This window comes from Carcharodon carcharias, assembly GCF_017639515.1.
Source record: "Carcharodon carcharias isolate sCarCar2 chromosome 37 unlocalized genomic scaffold, sCarCar2.pri SUPER_37_unloc_10, whole genome shotgun sequence".
In the NCBI taxonomy this organism is placed as follows: Eukaryota; Metazoa; Chordata; class Chondrichthyes; order Lamniformes; family Lamnidae; genus Carcharodon; species Carcharodon carcharias.
In genome coordinates this window covers 194,919-213,921 of record NW_024470759.1, presented here as the reverse complement: position 1 = coordinate 213,921, position 19,003 = coordinate 194,919, and the positions used below count along the sequence as shown (strand labels likewise).

General features: G+C 60.4%; 1 protein-coding gene across 1 annotated transcript in view; it reads left to right on the top strand.

Moving 5' to 3' along the window:
* The window catches only part of LOC121274666 (alpha-actinin-2), a 179,480-nt gene that overhangs the window by 29,545 nt on the left and 130,932 nt on the right, over positions 1-19,003 (top strand). Inside the window, exons 2-6 of the mRNA XM_041181958.1 lie at positions 8,948-9,062; positions 10,814-10,933; positions 15,574-15,660; positions 16,825-16,912; positions 18,771-18,849. Of these exons, the coding sequence (XP_041037892.1) occupies positions 8,948-9,062; positions 10,814-10,933; positions 15,574-15,660; positions 16,825-16,912; positions 18,771-18,849 (489 nt within the window). The remainder of the gene's footprint in view (positions 1-8,947; positions 9,063-10,813; positions 10,934-15,573; positions 15,661-16,824; positions 16,913-18,770; positions 18,850-19,003) is intronic.

Below are 19,003 nucleotides of genomic sequence, written 5' to 3'. Positions count from 1 at the left end.
ACTAAGCTGTCTAACAACGTATGTTATGCACTCAGGTTTACTTCCCCCAAGAATTCTCTTTTAAAACACATCAGTTGTAAACTTATTTAAGTAGGCTACAGTCCTTTGGAGAATTCTCTTCCGCTCCAGCTATTCTCAGAGTTAAAACTTTCACTTACCCTCTCTTGACTGTGTATGCCTTAGCCTCTTGCACTGGTAACTTTTTCAATATGTCCAAGCTAATTAAGCTGGCTACATTCTTTTGCAAAAAGACACTATGAGGACCACTGTAGAGTCTTCCACGAGCTTCAAACTGGGCAATCTTCCAGCTTCTGTTCCCTCAGAAAATTCAAACCCTCACCCCACCCCCCTTATACATGATCAATGATGAAGTTAGTGTTTTCCTCTGCTTACAGTACAGGTCTACCTAACTGTCATTTGGCTAATTTCTCTCAGTGAGCTGCAAATCACACGGGGTCCAAGCTGCAACTAACTTTTCCAGCAAACACTCAGAGAAAAAGCAGAGAGCCTTAGTGAGCTCCACCCATCTCCGTGACAACATAGCCTGCTCTGGGCTGACCTCAAACTGACCTTGGAAGTTAATTATGCCTCATTTATCATTTCATTTTTGATCTGATGAAGTGACTTTTGCAACATTTCAAGGTTCATTGAATGCTTTTGAACTAACTTAGCTTGAAGTCACAAAACAAAACCATCTCTCAGGATGGCCATTACTGTAAGGATTCAGACATCGTGTCTCCAGTTCTTTAGCAGAGTAAGCCCACCTACTGTTTCATGGGTCCAGCTCTTCTACTCTGACTCTAATAAACAAATATGGGGCAGTTTCTGATCTGCCATTTCCTTAGGTGTTCTGGCAACATCTAAAGCCCAGCGTTTTAATTAACCTCACCCTGAGTATTGTTGAAAAAAGACATTTTGTTGAAGCTTTTTGTCTTGCACACACCAGGACAATCACAGGAAAACCAATACCTTACATCTCTCGCTATTAATCTCTAAAAACAACATGGCCAGACACTTTTAAGTGTAATAGACTCCAAGCTTGCTTTAATTGCATTCATCCCATTTTTTATAATTAAATTTTAATTCCTAAACCTAAAAATTATTTACTAAAACACAGGAACCATGATTTAAATATTCGCAACAGTATATTAGGCAGAGGCAGACACAAGAGAAGGCATCCCAACCTAGCAGTCCTGATCCCAGCATTTTGGGCAGGAAAACCAGATGATTTTAGTCTAAATTCTCAACACCTCCTGATAAACCCACAAAGAAATGATACTAACACCCAGGACAGTTGGTCAGAGTGGGTGCATCATCACAGGTATAACACAGAGATGGTGCAGAGTGCGGAATGGGAGAGGAGGGATTTGTGGAGATCAAGGGTTGGATACCAGGAATCAGGAATCTCAGGAATCAGGAATCTCAAGGTGAACATCAGGAGGTACTTACACGGAACATTATCCTGGAGATTAAATGGGAGGGGAGAGCGTACATGGGAGTGTTTGATGGGTACAGTGTAGAGGGGGCTTTACTCTGTATCTAACCCCGTGCTGTACCTGCCCTGGGAGTGTTTGATGGGGACGGTGTAGAGGGAGCTTTACTCTGTATCTAACCCCGTGCTGTAGCTGTCCTGGGAGTGTTTGATGGGGACAGTGTAGAGGGAGATTTACTCTGTATCTCACCCCGTGCTGTACCTGTCCTGGGAGTGTTTGATGGGGACAGTGTAGAGAGAGCTTTACTCTGTATCTAACCCCGTGCTGTACCTGTCCTGGGAGTGTTTGATGGGGACAGTGTAGAGGGAGTTTTACTCTGTATCTAACCCCGTGCTGTACCTGCCCTGGGAGTGTTTGATGGGGACGGTGTAGAGGGAGCTTTACTCTGTATCTAACCCCGTGCTGTACCTGTCCTGGGAGTGTTTGATGGGGACAGTGTAGAGGGAGCTTTACTCTGTATCTAACCCCGTGCTGTACCTGTCCTGGGAGTGTTTGATGGGGACGGTGTAGAGGGAGCTTTACTCTGTATCTAACCCCGTGCTGTACCTGTCCTGGGAGTGTTTGATGGCCAGTTTTCCCTCTGAAGGAACACTGTGTACTTTCCACTCTGAGATCACCTCAGTAATTAGGGGACAGGAATGAAATGTACGAGTCATGAAGCAAATATTTGGCCAAACGCTGGGAGGTCCCAGGTGGTGCATGTCCGTCAAAGAGCCATGAGTGGTAGCTGGGGAAACAGGTTGAACTTTCCCTGCAGCTCTGTTTCTCCTGCAGCAACTAATGAGGTCCAATCCATTTCGCTGTGACTATTGCAGCTTGCTGGGACTGGTCAGACCCTATGTGAAGCAAAATCTGATCACATAAGAGATCTTTCGGGCTTGCACAGGCTCAGGATCCTGAACCCAGGTAGAGATGCAATGCTTACTTTTGAGTAGACAATCCTTTCTCTCTGCCTCTCTCTCTCTCTGTGTGTGTCTCTCTCTCTCTCTCTCTCTTATCTCTCATATGGGGTGGGGGTGCAAAAAGAGCATCATTTTCAATCCTCACCTGGCATCTGCCCACTTTATTACGCCGACCACCACAGTTACATTCACGGGATGTGGGCGTCGCTGGCTGGGCCCAGCATTTATTGCCCATCCCTAATTGCCGCTTGAGAAGGCGGCCTTCTTGAGCCGCTGCAGTCCCGGTGGTGTAGGTACACCCACAGTGCTATTAGGGAGGGAGTTCCAGGATTTTGACCCTGTGACAGTGAAGGAACGGCCGATATATTTCCAAGTCAGGATGCTGAGTGACTTGGAGGGGAACTTCCAGGTGGTGGTGTTCCCATGTGTCTGCTGCCCTTGTCCTTCTAGATGGTAGGGGGTTTGGAAGGTGCTGTCTAAGGAGCCTTGGTGAGTTCCTGCAGTGCATCTTGTAGATGGTACACACACTGCTGCTACTGTGTCGGTGTTGGAGGGAGTGAATGTTGAAGGTGGTGGATGAGGTGCTGATTAAGTGGGCTGCTTTATCTGATCTATATGACTGAGTATTAACATTATATCATTACCACAGAAAACACCAGGAATCTTAAACTAGAACAATCCATCTTATCTCCATCTCTGAGAGTGAAGGGGTTTGGGTCCATTGGGATTGTGGACAGTGGGAGTGAACGGGAAGGGGTTTGGGTCCATTGGGATTGAGTACAGTGGGAGTGAACGGGAAGGGGTTTGGGTCCATTGGGATTGTGTACAGTGGCAGTGAACGGGAAGGGGCTTTGGTACATTGGGATTGTGTACAGTGGCAGTGAACAGGAAGGGGTTTGGGTCCATTGGGATAGTGTACAGTGGGAGTGATTGGGAAGAGGTTTGGGTCCATTGGGATTGTGGACAGGGGGAGTGAATGGGAAGGGGTTTGGGTCCATTGGGATTGTGGACAGTGGGAGTGAACGGGAAGGGGTTTGGGTCCATTGGGATTGTGGACAGTGGGAATGAACGGGACGGGGTTTGGGTCCATTGGGATTGTGGACAGTGGGAGTGAATGGGAAGGGGTTTGGCTCCATTGGGATTGTGGACAGTGGGAATGAACGGGACGGGGTTTGGGTCCATTGGGATTGTGGACAGTGGGAGTGAACGGGAAGGGGTTTGGGTCCATTGGGATTGTGGACAGTGGGAGTGAACGGGACGGGGTTTGGGTCCATTGGGATTGTGGACGGTGGGAGTGAACAGGAAGGGGTTTGGGTCCATTGGGATTGTGGACAGTGGGAGTGAATGGGACGGGGTTTGGGTCCATTGGGATTGTGGACAGTGGGAGTGAACGGGAAGGGGTTTGGGTCCATTGGGATTGTGGACAGTGGGAGTGAATGGGAAGGGGTTTGGCTCCATTGGGATTGTGGACAGTGGGAATGAACGGGACGGGGTTTGGGTCCATTGGGATTGTGGACAGTGGGAGTGAACGGGAAGGGCTTTGTTCCATTGGGATTGTGGACAATGGGAGTGAACGGGAAGGGGTTTGGGTCCATTGGGATTGTGGACAGTGGGAGTGAACGGGAAGGGGTTTGGGTCCATTGGGATTGCGGACAGTGGGAGTGAACGGGAAGGGGTTTGGCTCCATTGGGATTGTGGACAGTGGGAGTGAACGGGAAGAGGTTTGGGTCCATTGGGATTGTGGACAGGGGGAGTGAATGGGAAGGGGTTTGGGTCCATTGGGATTGTGGACAGTGGGAATGAACGGGACGGGGTTTGGGTCCATTGGGATTGTGGACAGTGGGAGTGAACGGGAAGGGGTTTGGGTCCATTGGGATTGTGGACAGTGGGAGTGAATGGGAAGGGGTTTGGGTCCATTGGGATTGTGGACAGTGGGAGTGAACGGAAGGGGTTTGGGTCCATTGGGATTGTGGACAGTGGGAGTGAACGGGAAGGGGTTTGGGTCCATTGGGATTGTGGACAGTGGGAGTGAACGGGAAGGGGTTTGGGTCCATTGGGATTGTGGACAGTGGGAGTGAACGGGAAGGAGTTTGGGTCCATTGGGATTGTGGACAGTGGGAGTGAATGGGAAGGGGTTTGGGTCCATTGGGATTGTGGACAGTGGGAGTGAATGGGAAGGGGTTTGGGTCCATTGGGATTGTGGACAGTGGGAATGAACGGGACGGGGTTTGGGTCCATTGGGATTGTGGACAGTGGGAGTGAATGGGAAGGGGTTTGGCTCCATTGGGATTGTGGACAGTGTGAGTGAACGGGAAGGGGTTTGGCTCCATTGGGATTGTGGACAGTGGGAATGAACGGGACGGGGTTTGGGTCCATTGGGATTGTGGACAGTGGGAGTGAAGGGGAAGGGGTTTGGGTCCATTGGGATTGTGGACAGTGGGAGTGAACGGGAAGGGGTTTGGGACCATTGGGATTGTGGACAGTGGAATTGAATGGGAAGGGGTTTGGGTCCATTGGGATTGTTTTTCTGCCATTCGGTGTTTGTTAATCTACTAATCCTGAAAATCAGGCCATTCAGCCCATCTGCTGGTGTTTCTGTTCCACATTAGACTCCTCCCACCCCCCTCTCCATCTACCCGCCCCCCCGCCCCCCCCCCGCCGCATCCCCATATCCTTCTATCCCTTTCTCCCTCGTGTGTTTATTCAGCTTCCCCCTTAAATGTATCGATACTATTCCCCTCGACCACTCCCTGTGGGAGCGAGTCCCACATTCTCCCCACTCTCTGGGTGAAGGAGTTTCTCCTGAATTCCCGTTGGATAAGAGTTGGATTTAAGCAGGCTGGTGCTGCAGGTGAGAGAGAGAGAAAGAAAGAGAGGGCGGGCGGTGGTCAGTACTGTCTGAATGACCTGGAGGTCCTCAGAGGTAGGGTGCGGCGGGGGGAAGGGTGGGTGCCGGAGTCACTTGGCACTGTGACGGAGAACAAGAAGACCTGAGCCAAGACATTGGCAAGCTGCGGTTATATTTAAAGAACAGCAAATTCCTTCAGCCTTTCTGTGCGGTGAGCTAATCATCAAGTGAAGCTAAATAAAGGTTAGGAGTTTGAGAAGCCGCTGAGCTAGCGGTAACTCGAGACAGGAGGCAGGAGACTGTGAGGGAGCTGGGAGGGGGGGTGGTGAGGAGGGGGTGGTGAGGAGGTGGTGGTGCACTGACAGAGGAAGGGAATTTAATCAGCGTCAAGGCTCAATTCCTTGATATCAGTCACTGAAAAGCGTAGAGATGAATTATTTCCGCTCACTGTCTCTGCTGTCACAGTGCGGCGATCCCTAAGGTCTCTTTGTGAAGCGTAGGACCCTGCAGTGTTGTAGCAGGCCCTTCGGCCCCTTTGCCGGTGCTGGCTCTACCTGCGAGAGATGCCCAATTTAATCCCAACAAACCCACTCTGCCCCCTGACTAACATGACGGGGCAATGGGACAAGATGGAATACGCTTCAAAAGTGCTAGTCCACACTTGATGGGCTGAATAACCACCTCCATCTGCCCACGACCCCTGCAAATTTCTCCTTTTCGAGTATTTATCTGATTCCCCCCTTTTGAAAGTTCCTATTGATTCTGCTTCCACCGCCCTTTCAGGCAGCGCCTTCCAGATCACAACAACTCGCTGTGTAAAAAAAAACATTCTCCTCATCTCCCCCTCTGGCTCTATTACCGATTCTCTTCAATCTGTGTCCCTCTGGTTACCGACCCTCCTGACACTGGAAACACTTTCTCCTCATTCACTCTATCCGAACCCTTCCTGATTTTGAACGCCTCGATTCAATCTCCCCCTTCACCTTCTCTGCTCTAAGGAGAACAATCCCAGCTTTTTGAGTGAGAGTGTTGGGGATAATTGGGAATGAATGGGTGCAGTGTTAGCAAATAACCTGCACCCCCCCGTGCCAAGACTGGCTCATGTTTCTGGAGAGTGACTCGATTTAGCTATAGGACACCCTCTTTTGCTATCTTGCAGGACTCCAGACCTCCCACAAGGAGCTGCCTAAATCTGGCCACGTGTGAGAGACAGGAGACAGATATCAGCAGCTGTCAGCTGTGCACTATTCCCTGCTCACACCCACTGCCTTTCCACATCCTGTGTCTGCATGTGCAATTTAAAAGGAGAGGGCTGGGGGTGGGAGCAGGGTAACCAAGGACCCTGACAGTGCGGCGCTCCCTCAGTACTGGCCCTCCGACAGTGCGGCACTCCCTCAGCACTGACCCTCCGACAGTGCAGTGCTCCCTCAGTACTGACCCTCCGACAGTGCGGCGCTCCCTCAGCGATGACCCTCCGACAGTGCAGTGCTCCCTCAGTACTGACCCTCCGACAGTGCGGCGCTCCCTCAGCGATGACCCTCCGACAGTGCAGTGCTCCCTCAGTACTGACCCTCCGACAGTGCGGCGCTCCCTCAGCACTGACCCTCCCACAGTGCGGCGCTCCCTCAGCACTGACCCTCCCACAGTGCGGCACTCCCTCAGCAATGACCCTCCGACAATGCGGCGCTCCCTCAGCGCTGACCCTCCGACAGTGCGGCGCTCCCTCAGCACTGACCCTCCCACAGTGCGGCACTCCCTCAGCAATGACCCTCCGACAGTGCGGCGCTCCCTCAGCGCTGACCCTCTGACAGTGCGGCGCTCCCTCAGCACTGACCCTCCGACAGTGCGGCGCTCCCTCAGCACTGACCCTCTGACAGTGCGGCACTCCCTCAGCGCTGACCCTCCGACAGTGCGGCACTCCCTCAGCACTGACCCTCCGACAGTGTGGCACTCCCTCAGCACTGACCCTCTGACAGTGCGGCACTCCCTCAGTACTGACCCTCCGACAGTGCGGCGCTCCCTCAACGCTGACCCTCCGACAGTGCGGCGCTCCCTCAACGCTGACCCTCTGACAGTGCGGCTCTCCCTCAGTACTGACCCTCCGACAGTGCGGCGCTCCCTCAGCACTGACCCTCCGACAGTGTGGCGCTCCCTCAGTACTGACCCTCCCACAGTGCGGCACTCCCTCAGCACTGACCCTCCGACAGTGCGGCACTCCCTCAGCACTGACCCTCCGACAGTGCGGCGCTCCCTCAACGCTGACCCTCCGACAGTGCGGCGCTCCCTCAGCGCTGACCCTCCGATAGTGCGGCGCTCCCTCAGTAGTGACCCTTCAATGGAGGGAGAGAGAGAGAGAGCTACCCACTGTGTCATGATTTGCCATTGAAAGAGTTGTGAATGATTTACTCTCCTGGAATCTCAGGTCAACCTGTGAATGAAGACTTTACACTGACTCTGTGCGTCTAGTCCTCTCCCTGATACAAGTTGCTCCCCCTTCATGTGTAGAGTGCTCAGGTTCTGCAGCCCTGCAATGCCCTCCTCTCACCGGTCTCATTTCTGTGTGACTCCAGGCTCCACTGGGAGTGGCATACCCCAGGAGGAGTGTTTAGAGAACAGGGCTACAGTGAGGAGGCCTAGATGCAGGGCCCATAATGGGAGAGGTTCTGGGGTAGCGGGGGTGCAGAGGTTACAGAGATAAGGAGAGTTTTGGGGCTGGAGAAGGTTACAGAGATAGGGAGGGTTGTAGGGGCTGGAGGAGGTTACAGAGATAGGGAGGGGGTGTAGGAGCTGGAGGAGGTCACAGAGATAGGGAGGGTTGTAGGGGCGGGAGGAGGTTACAGAGATAGGGAGGGGTGTAGGAGCTGGAGGAGGTTACAGAGATAGGGAGGGTTGTAGGGGCTGGAGGAGGTTACAGAGATAGGGAGGGTTGTAGGGTCTGGAGGAGGTTACAGAGATAGGGAGGGTTGTAGGGGCTGGAGGAGGTTACAGAGATAGGGAGGGTTGTAGGGGCTGGAGGAGGTTACAGAGATAGGGAGGGTTGTAGGGGCTGGAGGAGGTTACAGAGATAGGGAGGGTTGTAGGGGCTGGAGGAGGTTACAGAGATAGGGAGGGTTGTAGGGGCTGGAGGAGGTTACAGAGATAGGGAGGGCTGTAGGAGCTGGAGGAGGTTACAGAGATAGGGAGGGTTGTAGGGGCTGGAGGAGGTTACAGAGATAGGGAGGGTTGTAGGGGCTGGAGGAGGTTACAGAGATAGGGAGGGTTGTAGGGTCTGGAGGAGGTTACAGAGATAGGGAGGGTTGTAGGGGCTGGAGGAGGTTACAGAGATAGGAAGGGTTGTAGGGGCTGGAGGAGGTTACAGAGATAGGGAGGGTTGTAGGGGCTGGAGGAGGTTACAGAGATAGGGAGGGTTGTAGGGGCTGGAGGAGGTTACAGAGATAGGGAGGGTTGTAGGGGCTGGAGGAGGTTACAGAGATAGGGAGGGTTGTAGGGGCTGGAGGAGGTTACAGAGATAGGGAGGGTTGTAGAGGCTGGAGGAGGTTACAGAGATAGGGAGGGTTGTAGGGGCTGGAGGAGGTTACAGAGATAGGGAGGGGGTGACGAGGGATTTTTACAGGAGGATGAGAGTTTGGAAATGGAGTTGTTGCTGGACTAGGAGCTGAAATGCTTGACCGGTGATTCCAAGCCTGTGACATTCTGCCTTTCAGACTTTCACGGCCTGGTGTAACTCGCACTTGAGGAAGGCGGGAACGCAGATCGAGAACATTGAAGAGGATTTCCGGAATGGCCTCAAACTCATGTTGCTGCTCGAGGTCATTTCAGGTCAGCTTGACTTTTTTACCTCGTGTCATCTCCCCATATCCCCCTTCACCACCCCATTCCAGTCCCCCAGATCCCACCCCCCACCACCACCTCCCTCCCACTTTCCTGGAAAGGTACAGCCCAAGAGAAGGCCATTCAGCTCATCATTCCTGTGCTGGCCCTTTGAAAGATCTATCCAATTAGTCCCCCCTCCCCCCCTCTCTCTCCCTCCCACAGTCCTGCAAATTTCCCCTTTTCAAGTATTTATCCAATTCCCCCCTTTTGAAAGTTCCTATTGAATCTGCTTCCACCGCCCTTTCAGGCAGCACCTGCTAGATTGTTACACAGGAACAGGAGGAGGCCATTCAGCCCCTCCAGGAGCCTGTTCCACAGGAACAGGAGGAGGCCGTTCAGCCCCCCTACTCGAGTCTGTTACACAGGAACAGGAGGAGGCCATTCAGCCCCTCGAGCCTGTTATACACGAACAGGAGGAGGCCATTCAGCCCCCTCCTCGAGTCTGTTACACAGGGACAGGAGGAGGCCGTTCAGCCCCTCCTCAAGCCTGTTACACAGGAACAGGAGGAGGCCATTCAGCCCCCTTCTCGAGCCTGTTACACGGGAACAGGAGGAGGCCATTCAGCCCCCTTCTCGAGCCTGTTACACGGGAACAGGAGGAGGCCACATTCGATCGCTGCCGATCTGGATCTTAACTCCATCCGCCCGCCTCGGTTCTGTAACTCTTAATCCCCTCACTCAAGTATCAATTGACCAATTGACCCCCAGCCTCAACAGCTTTTTGGTGGGGGGAAGGAGTTCCAGATTTCCACCCCACTTTGTGTGAAGAGGTGCTTCCTGACATCACCCTGAACGGCCTGGGTCCCATTTTAAGGTTCTGCCCCCTTGTTCTGGACTCCGACCCCCCCCAACCCCACCAGAGGAAACAGGGTCGATAGAGAGAAACTATCAAATCCTTTAATCATCTTAAACCCCTCGATTAGATCCCCCCCCTTAACCTTCTACACTCGAGGGAATACAAGCCCAGCCTGTGTGACCCACCCTCGTAATTTAACCCTGGGATCATGTTGGTGAATCTGCGCTGAGCCCCCTCCAGGGGCAATATCTGCCCCCTGAGGGGGCAGGGCCCAGGAGTGGACACGATTACTCTGGATGGGAGTCCGAGCAGAGCTTTGTGTCGACGGGAAAAATTTCCACTTGCAATGAACCCCTTCAATCTCCGGGGTCACCGAGGGTTTTGCCCTGGGAAAGGGCTCAGTATTGAGAGAGTGATGGGAAGGTGGGGTCCGCGGGGGGTTGGGGTCCGCGGGGGGTCGGGGTCCGCGGGGGGTCGGGGTCTGCGGGGGGTTGGGGTCCGGGGGTGGGTTGGGGTCCGCGGGGAGTCGGGGTCCGCGGGGGGTTGGGGTCCGCGGGGGGTTGGGGTCCGTGGGGGGTCGGGGTCCGCGGGGGGTTGGTGTCCGCGGGGGGTCGGTGTTCATGGTGAGTTGGGGTCTGCGGAGGGTTGGGTTCTGCGGGGGGTTGGGGTCCGGGGGGGGTTGGGGTCCGCGGGGAGTCGGGGTCCGCGGGGGGTTGGGGTCCGCGGTGAGTTGGGGTCCGCGGAGGGTTGGGTTCTGCGGGGGGGGGGGGGGGGGGGGGGGGGGGGGGGGTTGGAGTCCGTGGTGGGTTGGGGTCCGCGGTGGGTTGGGGTCTGCGGGTGAGTTGGGGTCTGCCCCGAGGTGGGGTCTGTGCTCACTGAGGATGTGGGTTTGTGCCTCCAGGTGAACGTCTCCCTAAACCCGACAAGGGGAAGATGCGTTTCCACAAGATCGCGAACGTGAACAAGGCTCTGGACTATATCGCCAGCAAAGGGGTCAAACTGGTCTCCATTGGGGCAGAAGGTAGGCAGACTCCACCCTCCCTCACCCTCTAATACCCCCCCCACACACACCCTCACACCCCCACACCCTCTAACCCTCCCCCTGCACCCCCTACCCTCTAATACCCCCCCACACCCTCACACCCCCCCCACACACCCCCCCCACACCCTCAAACACACCCACACCTTCTAACACCCCCCACACCCCTCCACACCCTCAAACACCCCCCACACACCCCCCCACACCCTCACACCCCCCCACCCCCCCACACCCTCACACACCCCCACACCCCCCCACACACCCCCCCACACCCTCTAACACCCCCACACCCCTCCACACCCTCACACCCCCCCACACACCCCCCCACACCCTCTAACACCCCCACACCCCTCCACACCCTCACACCCCCCCACACACACCCCCACACCCTCTAACACCCCCACACCCCTCCACACCCTCACACCCCCCCACACACACCCCCACACCCTCTAACACCCCCACACACCCCCACACCCTCACACACCCCCCACACCCCCCCACACCCTCTAACACCCCCACACCCCCCCACACCCTCACACACCCCCCACACCCCCCCACACCCTCACACACCCCCACACCCCCCCACACCCTCTAACCCTCCCCCTGCACCCCCCCACACCCTCACACACCCCCACACCCCCCCACACCCTCTAACACCCTCACACCCCCCCCACACACCCCCCCACACCCTCACACCCCCACACCCCCCCACACCCTCACACCCCCACACCCCCCCACACCCTCACACACCCCCACACCCCCCCACACCCTCTAACACCCTCACACCCCTCCACACCCTCACACCCCCCCACACACCCCCCCACACCCTCTAACCCTCCCCCTGCACCCCCCCACACCCTCACACACCCCCACACCCCCCCACACCCTCTAACACCCCCACACCCCCCCACACCCTCACACCCCCCCCACACACACCCCCACACCCTCTAACACCCCCACACCCCTCCACACCCTCACACCCCCCCACACACACCCCCACACATTCACACACCCCCCACACACCCTCACACCCCCACACCCTCTAACCCTCCCCCTGCACCCCCTACCCTCTAATACCCCCCCACAACCCCCCACGCACACACCCACACCTTCTAACACCCCCCACACCCCCCCACACCCTCACACCCCCCCCACACACACCCCCACCCCATCCTCACCCCCACCCCCACCCCATCCCCACCCCCACCCCATCCTCACCCCCACCCCCACCCCACCCCCACCCCCACCCCATCCTCAACCCCACCTCCACCCCCACCCCATCCTCACCTCCACCCCCACCCCCACCCCATCCTCACCCCAACTCCAACCCCAAACCCACTCCCCACCCCCACCCCATCCTCACCCCAACTCCAACCCCAAACCCACTCCCCCCCCCACCCCATCCTCACCCCCACCCCACCCCCACCCCACCCCACCCCCACCCATCCCACCCCATCCCCACCCCCACCCCATCCCCACCCCCACCCCATCCTCACCCCCACCCCCACCCCAAACCCACTCCCCACCCCCACCCCATCCTCACCCCCACCCCATCCTCACCCCCATCCCCACCCCCACCCCATCCTCACCCCCCCACCCCATCCTCACCTCCCACCCCCACCCCCACCCCATCCTCACCCCAACTCCAACCCCAAACCCACTCCCCACCCCCACCCCATCCTCACCCCCAACTCCAACCCCAAACCCACTCCCCACCCCCACCCCATCCTCACCCCCACCCCATCCTCACCCCCACCCCCACCCCCACCCCATCCCACCCCCACCCCCACCCCCACCCCATCCTCACCCCCACCCCCACCCCCACCCCATCCTCACCCCCACCCCCACCCCCACCCCATCCTCACCCCCACCCCCACCCCCACCCCATCCCCACCCCCACCTCCATCCTCACCCCCACCCCCACCCCCACCCCATCCTCACCCCCACCCCCACCCCCACCCCATCCCCACCCCCACCCCATTCCTCACCCCCACCCCCACCCGCATCCCCACCCCCCACCCCATCCTCACCCCCACCCCCACCCCATCCTCACCCCATCCTCACCCCCACCCCCACCCCCATCCCCACCCCCACCCCATCCTCACCCCCCACCCCCACCCCATCCTCACCCCCACCCCACCCCCACCCCATCTCACCCCCACCCCCACCCCCACCCCATCCCCACCCCCACCCCATCCTCACCCCCACCCCCACCCCCACCCCATCCCCACCCCCACCCCATCCTCACCCCCACCCCATCCCACCCCCACACCCCACCCCCACCCCATCCCCACCCCCACCCCATCCTCACCCCCACCCCATCCCCACCCCCACCCCCACCCCCACCCCATCCTCACCCCAACTCCAACCCCATCCCTCCCCCCCCACCCCCCCCCCCCCCCCCCCCCCCCCCCCCCCCCCCCCCCCCCCCCCCCCCCCCCCCCCCCCCCCCCCCCCCCCCCCCCCCCCCCCCCCCCCCCCCCCCCCCCCCCCCCTCCCCCCCCCCCACCCCCCCCCCCCCCCCCCCCCCCCCCCCCCACCCCACCCCCCCCCCCCCCCCCCCCCCCCCACCCCCACCCCCCCCCCCCCCCCACCCCCACCCCCACCCACCCCCCCCCCCCCCCCCCCCCCCCCCCCCCCCCCACCCCCCCCCCCCCCCCCCCCCCCCCCCCACCCCCCCCCCCCACCCCCCCCCCCCCCCCCCCCCCCCCCCCCCCCCCCCCCCCCCCCCCCCCCCCCCCCCCCCCCCCCCCCCCCCCCCCCCCCCCCCCCCCCCCCCCCCCCCCCCCCCCCCCCCCCCCCCCCCCCCCCCCCCCCCCCCCCCCCCCCCCCCCCCCCCCCCCCACCCCCCCCCCCCCCCCCCCCCTCCCCCCCCCCCCCCCCCCCCCCCCCCCCCCCCCCCCCCCCCCCCCCCCCCCCCCCCCCCCCCCCCCCCCCCCCCCCCCCCCCCCCCCCCCCCCCCCCCCCCCCCCCCCCCCCCCCCCCCCCCCCCCCCCCCCCCCCCCCCCCCCCCCCCCCCCCCCCCCCCCCCCCCCCCCCCCCCCCCCCCCCCCCCCCCCCCCCCCCACCCCCCCCCCCCCCCCCCCCCCCCCCCCCCCCCCCCCCCCCCTCCCCCCCCCCCCCCCCCCCCCACCCCCCCCCCCCCCCCCCCCCCCCCCCCCCCCCCCCCCCACCCCCCCCCCCCCCCCCCCCCACCCCCCCCCCCCCCCCCCCCCCCCCCCCCCCCCCCCCCCCCCCCCCCCCCCCCCCCCCCCCCCCCCCCCCCCCCCCCCCCCCCCCCCCCCCCACCCCCCCCCCCCCCCCCCCCCCCCCACCCCCCCCCCCCCCCCCCCCCCCCCCCCCCCCCCCCCCCCCCCCCCCCCCCCCCCAACCCCCCCCCCCCCCCCCCCCCCCCCCCCCCCCCCCCCCCCCCCCCCCCCCCCCCCCCCCCACCCCCCCCCCCCCCCCCCCCCCCCCCCCCCCCCCCCCCCCCCCCCCCCCCCCCCCACCCCATCCCCACCCCCACCCCCCACCCCCACCCCATCCTCACCCCAACTCCAACCCCAAACCCACTCCCCACCCCCACCCCATCCCCACCCCCACCCCCACCCCATCCCCACCCCCACCCCATCCTCACCCCCACCCCCACCCCCACCCCATCCCCACCCCCACCCCATCCTCACCCCCACCCCCACCCCATCCCCACCCCCACCCCATCCTCACCCCCACCCCATCCCCACCCCCACCCCATCCCCCACCCCCACCCCATCCTCACCCCCACCCCATCCCCACCCCCACCCCCACCCCATCACCACCCCCACCCCATCCTCACCCCCACCCCCACCCCCACCCCATCCCCACCCCCACCCCATCCTCACCCCCACCCCATCCCCACCCCCACCCCCACCCCCACCCCATCCTCACCCCAACTCCAACCCCAAACCCACTCCCCACCCCCACCCCATCCCCACCCCCACCCCCACCCCATCCCCACCCCCACCCCCACCCCATCCCCACCCCCACCCCATCACCACCCCCACCCCATCCTCACCCCAACTCCAACCCCCAACCCACTCCCCACCCCCACCCCATCCCCACCCCCACCCCCACCCCATCCCCACCCCCACCCCATCCCTCACCCCCACCCCCACCCCCACCCCATCCCCACCCCCACCCCATCCTCACCCCCACCCCCACCCCATCCTCACCCCCACCCCCACCCCATCCTCACCCCCACCCCCACCCCCACCCCATCCCCACCCCCACCCCCACCCCCACACCAAACTCTGACCGCACCTCACACCCCGACACCTCCGCTCCATCCCAGCAGGAGTGGGGGGGGGGTGGGGATGCAGTTAATTTATCTTCCTCTCTGGACCTGAGGTGAATTGTGTTTCCACCCCCACCAGACAGACTCCACCCCCTCCCCCCCCTCGCTGACTCTGCCCCCCTCCCTCTGCGTGGACTCTGCACCCTCCCCCGCTCTCACAGACTCTGCCGCCTCTCCCCCTCATGGCCTCCACCGCCACCCCCCCCCCCCACCCTTGGCGGGCTCTGTCCCCCCACCCAACCCTCTCGCGGATTCTGTCCATGCTTCCCAAGCCCAGCCCCTCCCCTCAGTAATGTTGCCTCTTCCTGTGCAGAAATCGTGGATGGGAATTTGAAGATGACTCTGGGAATGATTTGGACCATTATCCTTCGCTTTGCCATTCAGGATATCTCCGTGGAAGGTGAGTACGAGGGCATCCGTGATTGGATGGAATTTGAAAACAGCGATGGGATATAATCAGGAAGAGCAGCGATTGGATAAAATCAGCGGGTGCAGTGATTGGCTGAAATCATAAGTAGTGATTGGATAAAATCAAGAGTGATTCAGGCGAATTGGAGGGCAGCGATTGGACAGAATCAGAGGGTGCGGGGTTTGGACAGAATCAGAGGGTGTGATGATTGGACATAATCAGAGGACATGGTGATTGGACAGAATCAGAGGGTGCGATGATTGGACAGAATCAGAGGGTGCGATGATTGGACAGAGTCAGAGGACGTGGTGATTGGACAGAATCAGAAGGTGTGGTGATTGGACATATTCTAGGGGTGCAGTGATTGGACAGAGTCAGAGGACGTGGTGATTGGACAGAATCAGAAGGTGTGGTGATTGGACATATTCTAGGGGTGCAGTGATTGGACAGAGTCAGAGGACGTGGTGATTGGACAGAATCAGAAGGTGTGGTGATTGGACGTATTCTAGGGGTGCAGTGATTGGACAGAGTCAGAGGACGTGGTGATTGGACAGAATCAGAAGGTGTGGTGATTGGACATATTCTAGGGGTGCAGTGATTGGACAGAGTCAGAGGACGTGGTGATTGGACAGAATCAGAAGGTGTGGTGATTGGACGTATTCTAGGGGTGCAGTGATTGGACACAATTGGAGGGCGCAGTGATTGGTTGAAGTTGCTGGGAGGTGGTGATTGGGCGAAGTTGAAGGTTGCGGTGGTTAGATGTAATCAGAGGACGCGGTGATTGGATGTAATTGGTGGGGGCTGGTGATTGGTTGAAGTTGGAGGGCGCAGTGATTGGTTGTAATCAGGAGCAGAGTGCTTTGCTGATATGGGGCAAGCAGCGATTGGATGTTTCAGGCCCCTCTGACTGTGCAAAGCTCCCTCACCACTGGACATGTGAGGCCTAGGCTAAGGCCTCATGGCCTGGAGGGGGTCTTGAACCCACAATCTAGGATGGGGGAATGATATTTATTTGATTAAAATGTCTCCTCTGTCAGGGGGGAGCTTCAGCTGGAACTTTGGGAGGCTAAGGTTACAAATAGAGGCCTACACACAGAGGCTGTGCGGTGTGCTACGGTTCCCGTGGTAACCTACCTCCTATGACCTGTTTTTCAGAAACCTCAGCTAAGGAGGGGCTCCTGCTGTGGTGCCAGCGAAAGACAGCGCCTTACCGGAATGTAAATGTACAGAATTTCCACATCAGGTGAGGGGAAATTATCAGCAAGAATCTCGGATCCCCCCACAACCCCAGCAGGGCATGACCAGCCAATGTTCATCACTCCAAACACCTCCCCTCACAACCCAAAGGCTCCCCCATTAGCTCTGGAGTCAATGAAAGAGTGACAGAATCCCAGAGGTGAAGGGGGGAATTTGGGATTGAGGGACAAGGGAATGGGTGGGATTAAGGGAGATGGTGGGGATCGAGGGAGATGGGGAAAGGACGGGGGACAAGGGAGACGAGGAGAGGGTGGGGGGTGAGGGAGATGGGGAGAGGGTGTGGGGGGTGAGGGAGATGAGGAGAGGGTGTGTGGGGGTGAGGGAGATGAGGAGAGGGTGTGGGGGGTGAGGGAGACGAGGAGAGGGTGTGGGGGGTGAGGGAGATGAGGAGAGGGTGTGGGGGGTGAGGGAGATGAGGAGAGGGTGTGGGGGGTGAGGGAGATGAGGAGAGGGTGTGGGGGGGGTGAGGGAGATGAGGAGAGGGTGTGGGGGGTGAGGGAGATGAGGAGAGGGTGTGGGGGGGGTGGGGGAGATGAGGAGAGGGTGTGGGGGGGGTGGGGGAGATGAGGAGAGGGTGTGGGGGGTGAGGGAGATGAGGAGAGGGTGTGGGGGGGGTGAGGGAGATGAGGAGAGGGTGTGGGGTCTGGGGGAGATGGGGAGAGGGTGTGGGGGGTGAGGGAGATGAGGAGAGGGTGTGGGGGGTGAGGGAGATGGGGAGAGGGTGTGGGGGAGGTGGGGGAGATGGGGAGAGGGTGTGGGGGAGGTGGGGGAGATGGGGAGAGGGTGTGGGGGGGTGGGGGAGATGGGGAGAGGGTGTGGGGGGGGGTGAGGGAGATGAGGAGAGGGTGTGGGGTCTGGGGGAGATGAGGAGAGGGTGTGGGGGGTGAGGGAGATGGGGAGAGGGTGTGGGGGAGGTGGGGGAGATGGGGAGAGGGTGTGGGGGAGGTGGGGGAGATGGGGAGAGGGTGTGGGGGGTGGGGGAGATGGGGAGAGGGTGTGGGGGGTGAGGGAGATGAGGAGAGGGTGTGGGGGGTGAGGGAGATGAGGAGAGGGTGTGGGGGGTGAGGGAGATGAGGAGAGGGTGTGGGGGGTGAGGGAGATGAGGAGAGGGTGTGGAGGGTGGGGGAGATGGGGAGAGGGTGTGGGGGGGGTGGGGGAGATGGGGAGAGGGTGTGGGGGGTGAGGGAGATGGGGAGAGGGTGTGGGGGGTCTGGGGGAGATGGGGAGAGGGTGTGGGGGGGGTGGGGGAGATGGGGAGAGGGTGTGGGGGGGGTGAGGGAGATGAGGAGAGGGTGTGGGGGGGGTGAGGGAGATGAGGAGAGGGTGTGGGGGGTGAGGGAGATGAGGAGAGGGTGTGGGGGGGGTGGGGGAGATGGGGAGAGGGTGTGGGGGGTGGGGGAGATGGGGAGAGGGTGTGGGGTCTGGGGGAGATGGTGTGAGGGTGTGGGGGGTGGGGGAGATGGGGAGAGGGTGTGGGGGGTGGGGGAGATGGGGAGAGGGTGTGGGGGGTGGGGGAGATGAGGAGAGGGTGTGGGGTCTGGGGGAGATGGGGAGAGGGTGTGGGGTCTGGGGGAGATGGGGAGAGGGTGTGGGGGGTGGGGGAGATGGGGAGAGGGTGTGGGGGGTGGGGGAGATGAGGAGAGGGTGTGGGGGGGGTGAGGGTGTGGGGTCTGGGGGAGATGGGGGATCAGTGCATTGAGCAACAGCAATGTCCCTGGACGGGGGCAGCTCTCTCTGTACAGAATATCCTGCTCCGGATTGGAGGCTTTTCCTGCTTTTCTCTCATTAACTTTCCGTCTGTTCTCTCTTCCTGTGTGTCCGCCTCTCTCTCTGTTTCCTGGAAGTTGGAAGGATGGTCTCGCACTGTGCGCCCTCATCCACAGACACAGGCCTGACCTCATCGACTACTCCAAACTTAGAAAGGTCCTTTGCTTCTACACAGCCTCTCTGTCTGTCTCTCTGTCTGTCCCTCTGTCTGTCTCTCTGTCTGTCTGTCTGTCTTTCTGTCTGTCTCTCTGTCTGTCCCTCTGTCTGTCTCTCTGTCTGTCTGTCTTTCTGTCTGTCTTTCTGTCTGTCT